We start from the raw sequence: 19,523 nt of genomic DNA on the forward strand, positions 1-19,523 counted from the left end.
CTTCTTATACAGGATACCAATATTTATCTAAGGTTATAGAAATGATTAATTTTGAGATTTTTCTTAGTAATTGTTTCACCATTTTCCTTTCTTTGTGTGGAGTTTGAATCAGTTCAGTGCACTTAATTTGATGTGTTCTTCAGTGGGGGTTAGGTCTGAAAAATTGTCACCTCCTCCCAAAATAAAAAGACAGACAGATGCTTCAAATTAAGACATTCCATTGAAGATGACATGAATCATGGGCAAGCTTCGCAGTAATGTGAATGCGAATACAAGTATCCAAATCGCATGCAAATTGTGTGCCACAATTCCAGCTAACATGTGACAAAAGCATTAATTGAACTTGTGTGTGCGAATGCTTAGGCATGTGCTCATAGAACGCAGATATATATTGTATGTATATATGATATACATATATGTAGTATGATAGCATGACACTTGGTGTGAACTTTGCCATTGTCTAGACAAATTAAGAGCAGTCAAATTGATGTCGCCAATGCGCGAGTGAAGCACAATTTTTAATTTGTTTGCTGACTCTTTGCCTGGTGGGCCACACGGCGTATACGTAATGTATGTGTTCTTATACTCACTGTGCGTGTGTGTGTGCGTGATACCAGCGTCGTCAGCTTGTCTGGCCAATGCCAGCTGCTGTCCAAATGGGTGTGATGTCATAAGTCAACATCTCAGCTGCCCCAAAAGTCTATTTGATATGTACTCAAAACTCACACGCAGCAGTTTTGAGATCGCATCGCATTGGATCGGATTGGATCGTTAATTAAAATTGCCAGAGCCAGAGTCAGTGCGAGTCCAAGTCCGAGTACTTCATTAGCTTCGCTGGTGCCACGCAGTTGCCACGCGCAGCTCTCCAATGCTTAATTAATAAATCAACGCGACACTTGCACTCAGTGGCCGCAACAACAACATCATTGTAATGATCATGTTGATGATGATGATCAACATTGTTAAAATTATCATCAAAAGTATACAGAAGCATCAGCAGATGTTCGATGCTCGCTCCAAGATTGTTGCTACGCCAGCGGCAAACGAGGCAGACAAATTGACGCGACATTCCACAGCTGCTGCTGCTGCGGCAAAGTTGCCTCATCTCCTGGGGGGGTGGGTGTCCCAATCATAATACAAGTACAAGTACAAGTACTTTCTTGTAATGTTAAATATAGCAGTTGACCACCAGCAACAGTTGCAGACACGACACGGAAACGGAAATGTTTCTAATCACAGCCCATAGATCTCAGCGTGGGCGTAATGCCCTATGAAGAGGGAAGTCACAGATAGAACCACATGGAGATCGAGAATTATAGTGTGCTTAATTGCATATGGTATTTTCAATTTAAATAATGTCATCTTTGAGTTTCTGATGAGTTTAATTATAACTAGCACTCTCATAAGCATTTAAAACTTTGGTATACATGATTCCTATTCCTAAATACCGGAATTTTTATTAGATTTCTTTAGAAATAAATTAAGTGTGTTCTTCAAAAGATAAATTTGCTCTTTAGAAGTACTTAGGCAGTTAAACTGCTTTATACAATCATATATTTACTTTTTAATTCATTTTAGAATAAATATAAAATATTTATAAGAAAATAAAAATAAAAAAAAATTAGAAAATTCCTTACTTAGATTTAATTTCTATCACAAATAACGTAAATGAAGAAACTCAATTTATATCTTAGAAAAATATTGAGTTATCTTTAAAGCAGAACGCAATTGTATTATAATACAAGCTTAACTTATATTTTTTCATCTGTTTTTTTTTTTTTGTTGACTTCTATTTATGTAATTAGTGGAACAACAATTGGTTACTAGCATGGCGAAAAGATTTTCCATTGAATGTACTCGCAATATGTTGTTAAATGGATATAGTAACTAGATAGTCGGATTTATCAAGTCATATTTTTCCTAAGAATTCCAAACTTAGTCATTGGCTGCAAGTGCGGCGACCGCAGCTGCAATATTTTTTTTTTTTATAAACATTTATGTATGTACTTGTATATAGTTAATAACAAAGTTAATCAAGCAAAAATAGCACAGACTAAGTTAATCACCAATACAAGCGAATATGATTATTTAATAATTGTGCCAAATGCGCGGCAAAAATAATTATTCCACAGAGCAGGCAACAAAATCAAGAACAACAATAGCAACAAAAGTGTCTATTGTGCACTAATCAATATAAAACAATAAATGGACTGTCGAATATTAAATACACTTATTCATCAAGCATGTTCTTTTATATTCAAGGGAATTATTGGCATGCTATTGTCGAATCTGCATTTAAAGTGTTTGCGATTTTAGTTCGTACAAGAAGGTTACTTAGAATATCTTTAAAAAGTACATTTTCACTTTTCTTATTAAATAAAATATGTTAAAAAATACTATGTGAATCTATACAAAAAGGATCAAAAACAAGAGAATATACTCAAATCTCTTTGATTTAATTCCTTGACAAGATGTAACATTTCTAATAACAAATTTAGTATACCCTCATGGATATGGTATAAAAGGAAGGCAAAAAAAAAACGCAATTAGAAAAATATGCAAGCAAAGTGTCAGTTGTAAAATTGTAAATTGCAACTGGGCGCGCGTCGCTTTTTTTCTAGTAATTTTTATTATATTTTCTTTTGTTAGATTTGTAGTTGTATTGTTGTTGCTAAAAATAAAACTAAACAAATAAATTTACATTTTTAATTGCAATTATCGCTGGCTATTTTGGTTGCTATTGTTCTTGTTGCTGCTACTGTTTGCCTTTGGGGTCTTAAACAATTAAGATGATTTATTAGCAGCGCATTTTTATGAGAGGCGCACAGCACAAAAAAAAAACAATAACAATAACAAATAAGAAAATATGACAAATATTTATGCTTCATAATAATCATATATGATCGTATACAGATAGATAGATAGTAAGATATATCAGTTGATTTATCACGCAACCATAAAATCAACACAATTCATCTGGAAGCTAAAAACCAGAAAAAAAAGACTAACAAAATAAATTTAAAAAAATATTTTACTGATTGCTGATTTCATAAGTCACATTTTTAATGAAGAGGCAAATGCTAATTGTCATTTTATGTTTGTCGCTTGATCATCTTCAGGCAACGCGAAGCATAAGAAGAGCATTCCGTATGCGGAGAACAGAGAATACTCGTATTTAAATGCATATTAAAAATGTTAATGAAACGAGTCGTAAAAATTTAGAGGAACATTAAGCAGGAAAATCGTAAAAACTGTCTGAACATTTATTAAACAAATTGAAACTATGTCTCTCTCTCTGTCTCTACGGCGTTCAAGAGCAACTTCATTAACAGACAATTGGCAAACCCGAGTTGTCGGTATTACGGCACCACTAGGAAATGCAAATCCATCACATTGGTTCCCGTGTGTCCAGTGAGCAGATGATAATCACCATCGGAAAGTTGCTTATAGAAATTGTAGCTATCACAATTGCACAATATCTCGGCAAGCTCATCTAAAGTATGGCTGGCCAAGTAGACATCTATAATACAACTATCTCCAATGGCCCCCGCTGCATCTGTTGGTCCATCAATGCCATCTGTGCCAGCGCTCAGAAATGTGTAGCCGCCGAGCGAATCATCTCGATGCAGCATCTGGGACATAAGCAGCGCTAGGTGCTGACTGCGTCCACCTACACCTTGCCCTTTGACCTGACATTACAGAGTTAGATATTAATTGGTCGTCTCATGTGGTTGTAACTCACCTTAATGACGGGCTCGCCTCCGCAGATGATGAATAGCGGCGAATTTGACTTCATATGTTGCTCCAGCGACTTGAAGAAATCTTGGAAGTATTTCTCGTCAAATGCAAATCTTTCGCGCAGTTGCTGTTGGTTTATTGTAAGCTGCTTGAACTCCTGAATGCCGTGCAGCAATCGCTGATAGTCCACTGCCACGCTGCAGACATCACCTTGCACCGAGCAGCTCAGAACGCAGGGAATGTAGCCAAGTTTGGTGGCCTCCTGAGCTGCTGTTGCCGTGGCTATCACGTTGTTGCCCACCACAAACACTTGACTATTAGCAGACGTTCCTTGTTGATTCTCCTGCAACTGCTGTTGCTCTAACGTCTCGAATAGTTGTTGTACCCCAGTGGATAGTTCATCCCACACTTGGTGTTTCCTTAAGATCTCGGCAGCCGACTTAGTAACACCGCTGGGTTGTATCGTGGGACCGCAGGCAATCAGCTGCAGTGGATCTCCAATGATGTCGCTCAGCACAAAGGTGACTAGCATGCTCGCTTGTTGAGCAGCCAGCGCCAAGCGACCTCCCTTGATCTCTGAGCAGGCGATGCGCACCGTGTTTATCTCCTGGATGCTGGCACCTCGTTTCATCAGCTTATCTGCAATGCTGCGTTTGTCTTGAAGGGTCAGGGGTGGGCGGGGCAGCGGTAGCAAAGCCGAGCCACCACCAGAGATGAACACAAAGAGCACATCCTTGTCCGTCATGCTCTCGGCGAGCTTCTTAATCGTCTGAGCTGCTTTAAGGGCCGTCTCATCGGGTAGATTATTGGGTGCACCTTCATGTATGATTAGCTTATCACAAATGGGCTGCTTAAACTGCTGCAGAGTGTTGACGGGCACGCTCAGCACTCCTCCAGCTGAGTACTGTCCCAGATCCCGTTGCACTTTGTTGGCCATGCCCAGCACGGCCTTGCCAAAGCCCACGACATGGCAAGTTTTCCCTGTTATATCATGCTCATGTCCATCCAATTTGATATAGACACGATGATCCTTCTCTTTGGGTCGCAAATCAAAGCTGTTGTAGTCCACAAATATCTTTTCAGGATGCACTGCGTTGACAGCCTGTTGAAAGACCTGTCGCATGTGATCCCACATCTGTCTCTTAGCCATATTTTGCAGTGTTGTTATTGTCTCTACAAATCACACATCGTAAATGTTATCTTTCTTAATTTAATCACTTACTTGTAAACAATTGTAAATTAACAACATGCCGGTTACTGCAATATCGATAGCTAACGATTACAATTGACGGGATGTCTAAAGAAAGCAAATTACTTTATTTTCATTAATTACATTTATGGAATAATTTAATAGTTTACGTACCTTCTTTCAATCCTACGCAGGGAATGCGAAATTTTTCTATTTACTTATCATTTTAGCAATCTGCTGCCGGGTCAAATTTGTAGGTGAAAACATTAAACCGAAGGTTGCCCATCCAGTAAAAATTTCCGATCTGGTTTGATTTTTTGTACTTAAAAAAGTACGTACAATTCCGAAAAAAGGTATTCTGAATCTGTGTACCTTTTTACAATTTTGTGTTTTTGGGTAGAATTTTTAAAATTTTTGCAGAGTTTTTGTTAGAATTTTCTCGATTATTTGATATATATATATTTTTCTTTTTGTAAGTAAATTTTTTAACTTCTCTTCCCGAGGGCTGTCGAACTTTAAACCTTTATTAAAATGTTTATATTAACTTTGTATAATTTTGAATTTGAAATTGTCAACAAACTTATCAATTTTTAATTGAGTTTTTATCGATTTTAAATTTGCTATTTCTATCAGTGATGGGCAGAGCACGAAAGTGAAATATAGCCCATCTCTAGCTGCTGAACATATGTTTGGGTGCACAGAACGTAGATTAAAAGAAGCTGCTTGCTATGGCATGTCGTTTGGCAATTGACACATAGATGGCGCCACTCGAACGCTTTAAGGAACGTTTACAGTTGGGAAAATTTGAAATATCAATGACACTTCGCGTTCTTTTTTGACCCAATTAGCAACCACACATAATTGTGCGAATTAGTAGCTTGTTGCTGGCGCTGGTTTCTGTTTGCTGACTGTTGTCTTGTGTGGGTGCTTGCATATGTACAAGTCAATCTCGCAAAGCGGTTCAGACAGATCGTTGTCTTTGATACGGCAACAAGTAAACAGTTTAAATAGCGGATACTTTCGCTGCTTGCCCCACAGTTGGCTTAGAAGTTTGTCAACATGGAGGCGACTCCGCTGCTCTTGCTGCTAGGTAAGCAATCAATTCAGATGCGATTAACAAATGCTAACAATTGTTTCCTTCCTTCCTATTCATTATTAGTTGGATTTTCTTATGGCAATCCTTTATTGGGATTGGTCGATCCCGCCTGCTTTGTGGTCAGCAACATGGAGTGTCCCAATCAGAATGTCACCTTCTGGCTGTACACCAAGTGGGAGGAAAGTTATCTTTTTCTCGAATTGCATCATTGATGGATATCCTTTTTTATTTTGCAGTGCCACAAAAGATGCGCCTGTCCAGTTAAATCCCGTCGATCCCAATCCCTGGGACTTTCAGCCGCCACGCCCACTCAAAATAATTCTACACGGTTATACGGGCCATCGTGATTTTGCTCCCAATGATCACATACGTCCTGTGCTATTGGACAACGAAGATGTCTATGTGATATCCATTGATTATGGTCCCTTGGTGCGTTATCCTTGCTATGTCCAGGCTGTGCAGAATCTGCCATTGGTCAGCATGTGTCTGGGGCAGCTGATCAATAATCTCGTCGAACGGGCCATTGTACAGCATGAGGCAATACACATCATTGGCTTCAGTCTTGGCGGTCAGCTTGCTGGCCAAACGGCCAACCATCTCAAGCGTAAGCTAAAGCGGATTACTGGCTTGGATCCTGCCAAGCCGCTGTTTATCCTGGGCAGCGATACCCGACGCCTGGATGCAACTGATGCGGAGTTTGTGGATGTTGTGCACACGGATACGCTGGGACGTGGCATGTTACGTCCCATGGGACATGTGGATTTCTATCCCAACTTCGGTGCACTGCAGCCGGGCTGCATGGAGGAGAATCCCAATGATCCGGGCAGCTGCAATCACGAGCGTGCCGCACGTTTCTATGCGGAGTCCATCAATTCCACATTGGGTTTCTGGGGTCGCCAGTGCTCCAGCTGGTTAATCCATCTCTTTGGACTTTGCTCCACTCGTGCACCGCATGCCCTCATGGGTTATCACGTAACGGAGGACATCAGAGGCGCCTACTTCCTTAAGACGAGGAGCGAGCCGTCCTACGCCCTGGGCAAACTGGAGGAGGAGGATAACAGCAAATACCTGGCCAAGTTCCGTCTGGATCCCAAGCACAGTGAAATCGAAGATGACTATGAACCGCAATGGCGTGAATCTATTCCGGATCTCGAGTGCAATGATGTCGAGGCGAATGAGCTAGAAAAACAATTGATCTATCGAGAGAAGGACATACTGGATGAACCACTTTCCTAACCTATATTGTGATTATATCTATAAACATTTATAAAATGTATTTATATTTTATCTTAAAACATTACCTAATATTAAAAACATTTATAAAACTTAAAATTTCTTTTTAAATTTATCAACAAATTTTGATTATAAAATGGGAAGTGACTTTACCTCTAATCTTAGTATCTCTTATGAACATTATATTAAAATAGAAAATTTATATTGCGTAGAAATTATTATCTACAATCACAAAAAAAAAACGTTGTTCTTAAAGCACTTTATTTTTAGGAATACCTCTTAGTTTTTTTTGAAAATGATTAATTTTGCAAAAAGAAAGGTGCCGATGTAAGGGAGTATGTGTTTCTGGTATTTAAATTTGTTTCCAATTAAAAAAATATTTATAGACAAAATTATGGTTACAATATCTTAAATGTATTTGAAGTGTATTGTAGTTTTCAATAGAATTTGATTAAAAAATATTTAAATAATATTTATAATATGAAGTAAGAATAATATGGCTAAAAAACGTAACAAATAGTATAAACTTTATATACTGCACTTTAATTAATAATTCATTCATTAATAATTTCTAGTTTGCTTATAGGTTATTAAAAGACATTAGGTGTGAAAATTTGTTTAGTTTTAGTAAAGTTTTGGGAGTTGAATCTCCAGATGACTACAAGAAATTATTAGATTTGAAATGCAACTAACATTAGCAGCTACCACAAAATCTATGGTATAAACTAAAGCAGGAAGTGTGGCCAATTTAAAGAGTGTTAATTGAATAGGAGGAATTTTTTTTAGTATTTGCGGTATAGTGTGACATTGCCGGGTTCCATTGTCAAGTTGAATGATTTGGAATTAAAGACCCGCACATGGCTTTAACTGACCTAGAGCAACAATTGGAGCCTTGACTCGTTATCAGCAGATTCAGCAGCAACACATCCATAAGGGTGGCTCATTTCCCATGCAGTCAACTTGGCTTTATTTAATAGAATTTAAATAAGAGTAACGGAGCAAATTATTGCAGACTATCGCAATGTGCGAATATCGTATTAGCGCAATTCTGAGAATTCTGTCAGTGGTGCTGGTTGTGCTGTTGGCGGTGGAGAGCTCCGAGTGTAAGCAGGGATTCCTCACCGAGCTGTGCGTCTCTGCCCAACAGCAATGTCCCAATTCTCGCATTAGTTTCTGGCTTTACACCAAGTAAGTGGCGTCTCGAAAATATATTCCCAGTTAGTTAATTATTGCCTTTAATCTAGCACCACCCGTGATGCACCCACTATGCTAGATCCACTGAATCTCAATTCGGAACTATTTGAGCCTCGATTGCCACTTAAGATACTTATCCATGGTTTCATAGGTAACCGCAGTCTCACCCCCAATCTGGAGGTGCGAGATGTGCTTCTTCAGACGCAGGCGGTGCATGTGGTTTCGGTGGATTATGGCAGCCTGGTGCGCTTTCCCTGCTATTATCCCTGGGCGGTGCAGAATGCCCGCGTGGTGTCCAAGTGTCTGGCACAATTTATAGACAGTCTGCTGGAAGCAGGCATCTACAGACGAGAGGAGATTCATCTGATTGGCTTCAGCTTGGGAGCTCAGATTGCCGGCATGGTGGCCAATTATGTGCAAGAGCCGCTGGCGAGGATAACTGGACTGGATCCAGCTGGACCTGGATTTATGACCAACTGGCAGCATGAGAAACTCGATCCGAGTGATGCGGACTTCGTCGATGTGATACACACGGATCCGTTCTTCTTCTCCATGCTGTCTCCGATGGGTCATGCCGATTTCTATCCCAATCTCGAGCACTTCAATCAACGGGGCTGCAGCTACATCAGCCAGTGGAGATTTTACAATTGCAATCACTATCGAGCTGCCGTTTACTACGGAGAATCGATTGTTAGTGATCGCGGTTTCTGGTCACAACAATGCGGTGGTTGGCTTCAGTTCTTCACCCAACGTTGCAGCCTATACTCCCACATGCCCAACACTCAAATGGGTTACTTTGTCTCTGAAAAGTATGTTAAAGATCTTCTTAATTGTCATTAGAGTTGTAATTTTAATACTCTCTGTTGCAGTGCTACTGGTTCCTACTTTCTCAGCACTCATGAAGAATATCCTTTTGCCAAGGGACCCCTTGTCGATGGGGTCATGGAAGTAGCTGAGCTTTAAATAAATTTTGGAATTAGAATTTAATATTTATGATAATCTTAATTATGTAAAAATTACAATAATCAAACAGAAATCCAATTAAATTTAAATAATATGTTAATGATTTGCTTGAAAATATTATATAAAAATAGATATTGAAATGATATTACAATTTTCTTGATTTACAACATTTGTTTAATATTTAAATATTTTTATTTTCATTTAATCTTAACTAACTAGTTACATTAGATTACTGCTACCAACATTTTACTCCACAAAATGCCTAAATGAACTTATCTATTTATATTCTATTGAAAGCCATTTATCAATAGCATTTTGCTATCATAAATTGTTTTATTTTAAAAGTCAGATTAGATTGAATTTCAGTTTGATCTAACCCCAAATTAAATCGCTGCTGCAATGTGGAACACGCCGAAGCTTTATTGACAATATAAGTTGCACTGTGGCTCTACGAGCTTTTTTGCGCTCTGCTTCACAAACTTTTTGGATAAACGAATACGAAAGACTTAAGACACGAACGCGTGCTTCAGTTGCTCCCCAACGCGCAAAGCAATCGCACGTCTCAGCTCCAATTGGATTTTCGTAGTGCGGGCATTTCTCTCTCGTTCATTCTCTCGTTTGACCAAGGCACGTGCGCTCCCGTGAAAGCCAAGATCAAGTTGTTGGTGTTGTTGTCGCTCTCGTAATTTTGTTTTGGGCGTTTCGCGCGTGGCCCGCAAATTATTGTCTAACACATCGTCCGGAATTATGCCGCGACAGCGCCGTGAGCGTCGAAATCGAGAGTGTTTCCGAGTCCAATGACCAGCTGAAGCCGCAGCAGCAACTGACGCCAATCGCGTTGCAATCGAAAAGCAAATCAAAATCGAGAAACCTACGCGAATTGCATTGTTTTTACCAAATGCATAAACCTTGACCCAAAGAAATATAAAAAATTAAAGAAAGAGCTAAAAGTAGTGGGTGAAAAGTTTTTCCTTTGTTCATTATACAACAACAAGTTAATTACCAGACAATTGACCTAGTTCGAGTTGAACTTTGCTTTAGCTCTTGACGAAGGAAAAATGCCGTTGAACAGTTTGCAAATTGCAATTGAATCATCTTTAAATTGGCGGCTTTTATTGCCGCTCGTTGGCTGCATCGTTTTTTATGCGCCTTTTGCCGGTTTGTTACGAGTTTTTTTACTTCTTCTGTGCTAAAAAGAAATTCCGCACAAAAGATAAAATTAAATACCAATATAGTATTTAAGTTAAGCTTTTACTTTCGCCCTGACATCTTGGCATGTGTTTTTGGCCATGCCTGATTGCCTCGCCTTTTTGGCTTTCTTCCGAATTGGCGTTGTCATCTTTGTTTAATGCTATCTTAGTTTGTAGTCGTTGTTGTTGTCGTGTTTTTGGATGGGGCGTGCCGTTGCTGTTGACACATGAAATTTGCGTCAACTGCATAAATAGTTGCACAATTTCATGTGTTAGCGCATAAAAAATTTCCATTTCCAATGGCGACCTTGCTTCACATATTCGCCAGCAACAACAATAATTTTGAAATTGATTTGGCTTTATGACATGACCATTGAACAACTTTAAGGTTGATGCTCTCCATAGCTCGTACAAACACAACTACAACAACTGCATACATATAATTATTTATAAATATCTAGTTGTTTGTCCAACTGCAATCAATAGATACTTGTCACTGTTTGCCATTCAAGTAGAAAAATAGCTTAGCCCCAAACTTTGCACAGTGTTTAGAGTACAAGAGAAACTCTGTCAAAAGCATTTTATAATTCACACATTTTAATATGTGTTTATTATGCATATACTATTCGATGTTACTTTACGAAATATTTTCTCTTATTTAGATTCGAAGCTATCATTTAAGTAGTTTTTTTTATTAAAATTTCAATTTATAGACTTGCAAAAGAATTTATACAAGTTTAATTTAATTTTTTGCAACGTTCTAAGAATTTCTCTTAACAAGAGTTGCTAATAAAATACGCCGATCAAAAATCTTTCTTTTTTTGCTTACCCACAATTGTAATTGTGTTGGAGCCACTGTGCTATGTGTTAGTCGAACCAGTCTAAATGTCTCTTTTACCACACATCACTGATGTTGTGTTTAGCTATTGTTGTTTATATTGATATTTTGTTGAGGTTGAGGTCTTTTTGAATTTGTTACGCACATTTTTTGTTTATCAAAAAAAAAAAAAGATGAAAAGAAAAGTCATTTATAAGTGCCTCATCATTGGCAAGCTGTCGTGTCTGGTGTCGGATAAGGTGTATTGTTGCCCCAGTTAATTAATTGGCTGACGTCTAATTAACCAGCTATAGCTACCGTTTAACTGCACTCTTAGTTCCTCACATCCATTGTAATTATTATAAATATGAATATCATAATTTATTTTTTATTGTAGGCTAATAATTTTATTATTGCACACAGTGCGAGGCGCCTGCACCTTGACACTCTTCGCTGCTGTTTCGCAGTATTTCGCAATAATTACTGCTTAAAATTATAAAGCATGCCATTTAAACGTTGTTAGGGTTTTTCTACTGTCAAAGGTGCCATCAGAGAGGTTTATTTATAATCACACACATACATATTCATAAGGTTGTAGTTCTGTCACATTGTCTGGCTGATGGGGCGTATGCGCAATGCAAAAGTGCGTGTCATGACAGGCGAATGTGATGGCCAAAGTCAAGTCTGAGACCGAGAGGTTGTTGCTTTAATTAAGAGACAGTGGAGGCTATGACGAATTTTAAATTTATTGGGATGATTTATCAGCTCAACACACTTTTGGATACAAATAATTCTGATTTGTGATATTTTATCAGACCCAACATAGCTTTCAAGATATTATTTAGTAAATAAAACAATTGTTAAAGTTTCAAAATTTATACAACTATGAGCTTTTTGTATGAAATTTCTATCATCCCTTGCATTCCGACAGCTAAAAAATTAATATAGAATTGCAAATTTCATTGAATACTGAAATGTATATATTTGTATATGTATATATTGAATCCACAGTGTGTTTAAAACAAATATTATTTTAATTGGCCTTAAACAAGTAGTAGTTACCACTTGCTGGCCTTCGTTTCATAGCTTGATGTCGAAAACTAAAACGATTTTGAGGAAACCAAGCAAAATTATATTACATTCTAAAGCCACTAGGCTATAACCAGTAGCAATCGGAAATTCTTGTAGATGAAAATTGATATAATAATGATGTGAATATGTGTGTAAGCAGTTCAGATCAGATGGGGTTTTAAACATTTAAACTGGTATTTTAGCTGGAAACAAATAATATTAAATGTGGCTGAAATTTAATCTCAAGCCTTCGACATCAAAAATTTAAAAGTAAAAAATGTATATAACAGTGATTTTGTCCCATACCGTCATATTTACAATCCGTTTGCTGTCAGCTTTCAGCTCTCAGATATGTTAAGAAAATGCAATAAAATACATAAACATGTACAGGTTGTAAGACACGTAAGAAATTAGCTGTATGACCAGCTGATGTATGATACAATTTCTTAATATCTATATATATGCTTGTGTAATATGGATTTCGTGCCACAAACCCGAATAGAAAAACCCAAAACAGCTAATGAAAATGACTCAAAAAAAAAAACTATTTAATTGGAAAACCACAGCATAAAAACCTATAAAACAATGATTAAAGCCAAATGAAAACAATCTCGATAAGTGAAAGAGATAGCAATAAACCAGCAACAATAACATAGACTAAAAATAAACAACAACAGCAACAAAAAGTAATGGATACAAAAAACATCTTTCACTTGCGACGATTCACAACAAAGCAAACTCAAAGCAGACAAATGATGAGCACGACTTAAAGTTTGTTGTTTTTGCTGTTGATTGTTGCTGTTGTTGTAAGCTGCAGTTGTCTTCCGCATTTGGCAGTGCTTCCGTTTTGGGGTTTTTGGAACTAATTCATTTCATTTTCATTTGATTTTCCGGCAGTTTAGTGCAGTTGCAAGATTTCGACACAAAATTTCCCAAAAATAAAAGCAAAGAAAAACAATAGCCATGCGTAATGTAACGAACCAAGTACATGTCCAAGTCACAGTTGTCCAGTTGGCCAGGTTATGTAAGTTCGACCCACGGAAACAGAGCTCAGCGATTGTGAAAACTAACTGAAACTCGTCGCAGTTCAGGCATAAACAAGACACGGCCCATTGCTAATTGCATGCGGGGGTGAGTGAATGGAGGCTAAAGAGGAAAGAGGAAAGGGGAGAGGGTTGTGGGAAGTGGGAAGGAAGGTCTTGCGGTTGAGCTGATAATCGTCTTGTACTCGTACATAGACTAAACTGAATCGAGTTGGTCTTTACCCTGCAAAATGGCCCAATTGCTTATTGTTATTGTTTATTGTATTATTGTAGAAAAAAATCACATGTTGCATGGACAAACATTATCAGCATTATGACAACATGTCACATATGGAGAAATCCAATCTTGTACCATGCTCACTGTGCCATGAGGTAAGCAGTTTTAGGCCGGATGCCCTAAAAGGCGCAGACTTCCCACTAGCCATTAAAAAGAGTTTTGTCAATGCCGCAACTGCAACTCTGAATGCAACAGTCGCAACAACTTTGACTGTGAATGCAATTGCAACTTTTGATGACCGGTTGCATTGCAAAATGAACCAAATATCTATGTTAGGGGTGTTCAAATTGTCACTTGTCTGACGTTTTCTATCAGTTTTTCATATTTTCTTCTTGCACTGTAAAATGCTGAAATTTTACACAACACTATACTATTTTTATTATTAGATCCTTTTTTTTTTGTCATATAATTGAAAAGCTTGTAAACTTTAAAAGTTAAGTTTTACTTCCTATTATATTAAAAAAAAGAAAAATTATTTTGTGACAAAAATCAGTTCAAATGTATTTTTTATATTTATTTTATTTGAAACAAAAAATTACATTAATTTTCCAAAGAATTTTGTTGCAAATAAGACAATAATTTACGAAATTGGTTAGTCCAGCGCTGCCGATCTGCCTGAGCAAATCTATTGTATACTTCATTGAGAGAATTGTCGGTATATCCAGATTCCTTGCCCACACGAATCATTTCGGTGGCCCTTGTCTCAAATTTTGCACATCGATCTGTAGAGAGTTCTTTGAATTTGGTATTCAAGTCGGAAAAGGAACCGTTCGTATATTGATCCAATCGACTAGCAACTTGATGGTGCGGAACTTTAACCAGGATACCATCTATTTGTCTACTTAATTTATCAAATTGCGTAACATTCACTACCGAACTGATAATCCGAGAATCCCATTGATCGATTAAATGTTGCCAATTTTCAATATCCGCTTGATCTGCCAGTCTATTCTCCACAATCAATTTGGCTGTGGTCAAACATAACTTCGCATAATCCTGTTTGATCAGCAGATCAGTCTCCTCCGCAATCAACTTCAACTCATTCTTGAGATTTCTGGTTGGAACAGTAATGACAATGATCAAAAAGGCAAAACTAACTGTCTCGAATAGTATAGAACGCATTTTCATAAATTTTAATACCGCACTGAGAACAAAGTTTCATTTAAACATCTTAAATATGATTTGAGCTTATCAAAATGAAACCATATAGTATACAGATCAGCAACAAGTTCTCTCTACAATTGTGTATTATCAGCATCAAAATGTTGGGGCTATCAAAGGTTGTTTTGTGACATGATTAAGCTACCAGCTTTGATAGGCGAAGGCCGCCCCTCAAAATATTTCAAATTAAATCAACAATTAATATTCAAAGCGCAATGGGTTTGAGTACTTATTCAATCACAGGTCTCGACATTAGTTGGGTAATAATCTAACATTTCATTTCATTTCCTCTCTTGGCTTTACTCAGAAAACTCAATGAATCAGTTCTTATTTAATCATAAAAAAACTAAGTGAACGAGCTTTAATTGTTATAATCCGATCTAAGGTCAACTCTAAGTTAAATGTATATAAAAATTAAAGTTTCATTGAATGCTTCAGCACAGTTTAGATAACCTTTCAGTTAATTGAGAGCCTAACTTGGCTTTGAAACAACAGCCTTTAAATTATATTTAATGTTATTTCTGATCCCAAATTCCGCAAAACATTAGTCTGTTATATTGTAATGCAAATTTTAAATATTATTTCAATACTTAAATTCCGAATAGAGTTTCCTCGTAATTTTTTTTATTTTAAGTGTCTCTAAAACAACAATTTTGAAAACTAGTAAGACAAACTTATTATAGTGATCCAGACGTCAGATGAGCTCATTGTATATGGGCTTTCCTTATGATTGTGCTATGAATCATAAATAACTACTCGTATAATGCGAGTTCGAGTACGAGTACGAGTGCCCGTTCAGTTGCTCAGTTACCAGTTACATCACACCGCACAGTATCTGTTATAAATAGCAACCACACACAACAACTAACAACAACAAGAAACCACAACCGACAACAAAACGAGTGTAAGTTGTTGAAGGCACACTTCCGTTTTGGGGAGACTTGGACTTGAGAGACTTTTACTTTTGCACAATTGCAGAAATGCCACAGATGCAAGTTGCAATACTGAAACTCAAATGTTGCAAATGCATGTTGCATGACATTTGCCACAAATCTGCAACATTCAATGTCGCCCGCAGCTTATGTAATTCACTTTGATATGTTAAACTTGTTTAGCCAGTTGGAGTTGGGGGCAGAGGCAAATTTCGAGTTGAAGTCAGAGTCAGAGACAGAGATGGAGTTAGAGTGAGAAGTGAATTTAAAAAATTATGCCTGAAATAAATTAACTGAATGCATAGGAATATCTGAGTTATTGAAGTGTGACTCTTAAATAATTATTTAAGAATATATATATTATTTTTTATGAAGATTCACAAGTAAATATTGATTAATTTTTATTTTTTAACTTATATTTTAAAAACTATATTCTTGCAGCTGGACAAAACGCAGCTGTTGTGGCGGCTGCCGTTGCCGCGGGTCAAAATCAATCGCAGGTCTATGTGACTGAATCTTGTTTGGAGAAACCATATCGGTGTCCACATCCCAAGATACAATTTTATCTGTACACGCGACGAACTCAGGAGCAACCGGAATTTCTCGATGTGCTCGATGCGAATTCCTTGTACTACACACACTTTAATCCACGTCATGCCACAAAGATCATCATCCATGGCTTTGGCGGTGGCAGAACGCTGAGTCCCAGTCCGGATTTAAGGGAGGCCTACTTTGCAGTTGGGGATTACAACATCATCATTGTGGACTACAGTGATGCGGTGAAGGAACCATGTCTCAGTCAAATGGAATGGGCTCCTCGCTTTGGCAGCTTGTGTATCTCACAGCTGGTAAAATATCTGGCACGGCATCCACGTGGTGTTCAGCCCGATGATCTGCACTTCATTGGCTACAGCGTGGGTGCCCACATTGCCGGATTGGTGGCCAATTTTCTAAAGCCAGAAGAGGGAAAAATAGGGCGCATCACAGCGCTGGATCCCACGATATTCTTCTATGCCGGAGCCAATAACTCCCGCGATTTGGACACCAGTGATGCTCACTTTGTGGATGTGATGCACACGGGCGCTGGGATACTTGGACAATGGCATTCCAGTGGACATGCTGATTTCTATGTTAACGGTGGCACCAGACAGCCCGCCTGTGTGGGATCAGCCACTTTGTTTCGTAAGTAAAGAATGGTAAAATTAAAGAAATAAATACATAAACTAAAATGTAAGATGTACTTAAAAAACGAATTTCCGCAAAGATTTTAGAATGAAAATCTTTAAATATCTGTACAAGCTTCTTACTGAATAGACATATTTTATTATTCATCATTACAATCTAATATCTTATATTAGTTAAGTATTTACTATTAAGTAAAAATTCCTTTAATAAACGGTATCGCAAATTAAGTAATTAAAGTCACAATCGAACAATTTTAACATACACTAGCTGTGTGGATTTCTAATGTGAATGTGAACTAGGTAAAAAACTTTAAAACTGATATAGATTTGTTTAGATTTTGTTAAAGTAAAACCAAATCAGTTAACGAAATGAAATCTGATAACGGAACGTTACATTAATCTTAAATCTCTTCATATTTTACTTTATATTGACAAGTTCATAATGTCCACTATTTTTAATAGAAACGCTAGCCTGCGATCATACCAAAGTGACGCCGTACTTTATTGAATCCATAACTACAAAACGAGGATTCTACGCCGGACCCTGTCCAAATCTATTTACCTATCTGATAGGCTGGTGTGAGCCTAAGGATTCGGAGTATGTGCTCATGGGCGAGCACTGTTCTCACAAGTGAGTAACCAGGCTCGACTGATAAACTAGGTATTCTTAATATTCTTTCGATGTTGCAGAGCACGTGGAAATTATTATGTGACCACCAATGCGAAAGCGCCCTTTGCCAGAGGTTTTCCAGGTAAGGGGCGTGCAAATGGCGAGTACCAAGGAGTACGACGCTGAGGGAGAATGGGAACGGTGGAGATGAATGAGGAACCGACTTAAATCTAAGTTATGTTTCAGATTGTAGCATTCTTGTGATTTTAGAAGCTTGTTTCCTAATTATGTATTTGTATTTATTTGCATTGTTTTTGTTAGTTTTACTGCCGCCATCGTCGTTGGGAGTAGCTGAGGATCGAGTCCCAGTTACCCAGCATAATACTCCCAGCTCCAATCATCCGCGTCTTGTACAAATCTAAATCTAATCATTAAGTTTTAAGCTAATGTTTGCTGGAAAATAAAAGTAGAATCAAGTGACATACACAAAAGAATTTTTTTTGGTTTTTTTGGCATAATCTTTTAACATGTTCTTTTATTGAATTTCAAATACATTTCTTCGGGTATAATTTTGGTAAGCCTTTATATGTATGGGTATGGGTACTCATATATTTGGAGATTCTATAGTTGGGTTTTATAGTCTTCATTAAATTAATAAATAGGTTAAGCATTTAAATGAATCCAATTGTTTCCAAATCTTTTCTGTTTTTTACTCAATTTGATTGTATTATTATTTTTTTAGAATTTTAGTTGTGATTGTATTATTTATATTCCATTTTTTTTTGGTAGTATGAATATTTGTTGAATACGTTTAAGACTACATTTTTTTAAATTATACAACATGGGCGGGTGTTGCCAGAAAAGGGAGCTTGCATTTCTATTATATATAATTATACAGTTTTTCTTTTTATTTTAAATCTTAAGCATTAAATAAATTTTAAACAAAACTCTCGAAAAACACAAAGAATATTTTGAAATTTCAATAATAATATTAAAATTTACGTATGTATATATACAAAGCTTGAATAAACTGAAGATTCTATGTAGGAGTCTTATTAGAATCTATATTTATTTAGCTCGCTTAACATTTATAATGAATTATTCCAATTGGTGTGTATTTTGTGCGTCTATATATCTGACAATATATGAGTTTAATTATAGAACTAAAGTTCAGCCCATAAGTAAGTTTTATCGTAGGTTAGTTACTGACATTACATTCAAGTTGTATTACCCTAGTTGTAACCGGTTTCATGTTTATGCTCTTTTAATATACTTTAAATGATACACATTTTAATCCAGTTTATGTTTTTTTTTTTTATTTATGTACACTTAAATTACTCACAAAAGCATTTAATGATGTCATATTTGGCTAGGTATCCATATTTACAGATTGTTCATGTCTAATCTTCAACTATTTCATAAGTGTTTTAGTTAAGTATAGATTAAACAACAAAAAACACTGTGGTTTTTGGTTAACAGATTTGTTATTATTGTCCACACAGCCTTGAGAGCTTTGGCATCTCTCAAAAAAATAAAAACAAAAAAAAGGTGAGTTGATCTAATGACATTTGAGATGCTCATTTATGTTCTTTTCTGCTGTCAAAAAGGGTTTAGTTTAAGAGATTCACACATATATATTTTTATTGTATTATATAATATATCTTTTTTTTTTTTGCATAATAACTATATAGTTGGAGCATATATTTATATAATTAGTGCTTTGTATATACAGATTTATTTGAATCATGCTAATATTACACATACGCCCCAATGACCAAAATTTTAATTCAAGCTTTAAAACATTTTTCTATAAATGCTTGTAAAC

General features: G+C 36.8%; 4 protein-coding genes across 4 annotated transcripts; 3 read left to right on the forward strand and 1 right to left on the reverse strand.

Annotated features, from left to right (window-relative positions):
• Positions 1 to 2,850: 2,850 nt before the first annotated feature.
• Positions 2,851 to 5,176, reverse strand: LOC117781606 (glycerate kinase). Its single transcript, XM_034618387.1, has 4 exons — positions 5,102 to 5,176; positions 4,961 to 5,035; positions 3,743 to 4,911; positions 2,851 to 3,689 (listed from the first exon to the last, which is right to left on the reverse strand). Exons 3-4 carry the CDS (start codon positions 4,886 to 4,888, stop codon positions 3,360 to 3,362), a joined length of 1,476 nt encoding a protein of 491 aa, XP_034474278.1. The 5' UTR covers positions 4,889 to 4,911; positions 4,961 to 5,035; positions 5,102 to 5,176; the 3' UTR covers positions 2,851 to 3,359.
• Positions 5,177 to 5,986: 810 nt separating this feature from the next.
• LOC117779769 (pancreatic triacylglycerol lipase) lies at positions 5,987 to 7,259 on the forward strand. Its single transcript, XM_034616074.1, has 3 exons — positions 5,987 to 6,017; positions 6,087 to 6,195; positions 6,260 to 7,259. Exons 1-3 carry the CDS (start codon positions 5,987 to 5,989, stop codon positions 7,257 to 7,259), a joined length of 1,140 nt encoding a protein of 379 aa, XP_034471965.1.
• Positions 7,260 to 8,277: 1,018 nt separating this feature from the next.
• On the forward strand, positions 8,278 to 9,413 carry LOC117779770 (inactive pancreatic lipase-related protein 1). The gene is made up of 3 exons (XM_034616075.1): positions 8,278 to 8,444; positions 8,501 to 9,259; positions 9,320 to 9,413. Exons 1-3 carry the CDS (start codon positions 8,278 to 8,280, stop codon positions 9,411 to 9,413), a joined length of 1,020 nt encoding a protein of 339 aa, XP_034471966.1.
• Positions 9,414 to 10,043: 630 nt separating this feature from the next.
• Positions 10,044 to 18,192, forward strand: LOC117781974 (phospholipase A1 member A). The gene is made up of 4 exons (XM_034618870.1): positions 10,044 to 10,571; positions 16,346 to 17,086; positions 17,551 to 17,719; positions 17,779 to 18,192. The coding sequence occupies exons 1-4, from the start codon at positions 10,472 to 10,474 to the stop codon at positions 17,882 to 17,884; spliced, it is 1,116 nt and encodes a 371-aa protein (XP_034474761.1). The 5' UTR covers positions 10,044 to 10,471; the 3' UTR covers positions 17,885 to 18,192.
• The last annotated feature ends 1,331 nt before the right edge of the window (positions 18,193 to 19,523 follow it).

The sequence above is a fragment of the Drosophila innubila genome (genome assembly GCF_004354385.1).
Source record: "Drosophila innubila isolate TH190305 chromosome 2L unlocalized genomic scaffold, UK_Dinn_1.0 4_B_2L, whole genome shotgun sequence".
Lineage (NCBI taxonomy): Eukaryota > Metazoa > Arthropoda > Insecta > Diptera > Drosophilidae > Drosophila > Drosophila innubila.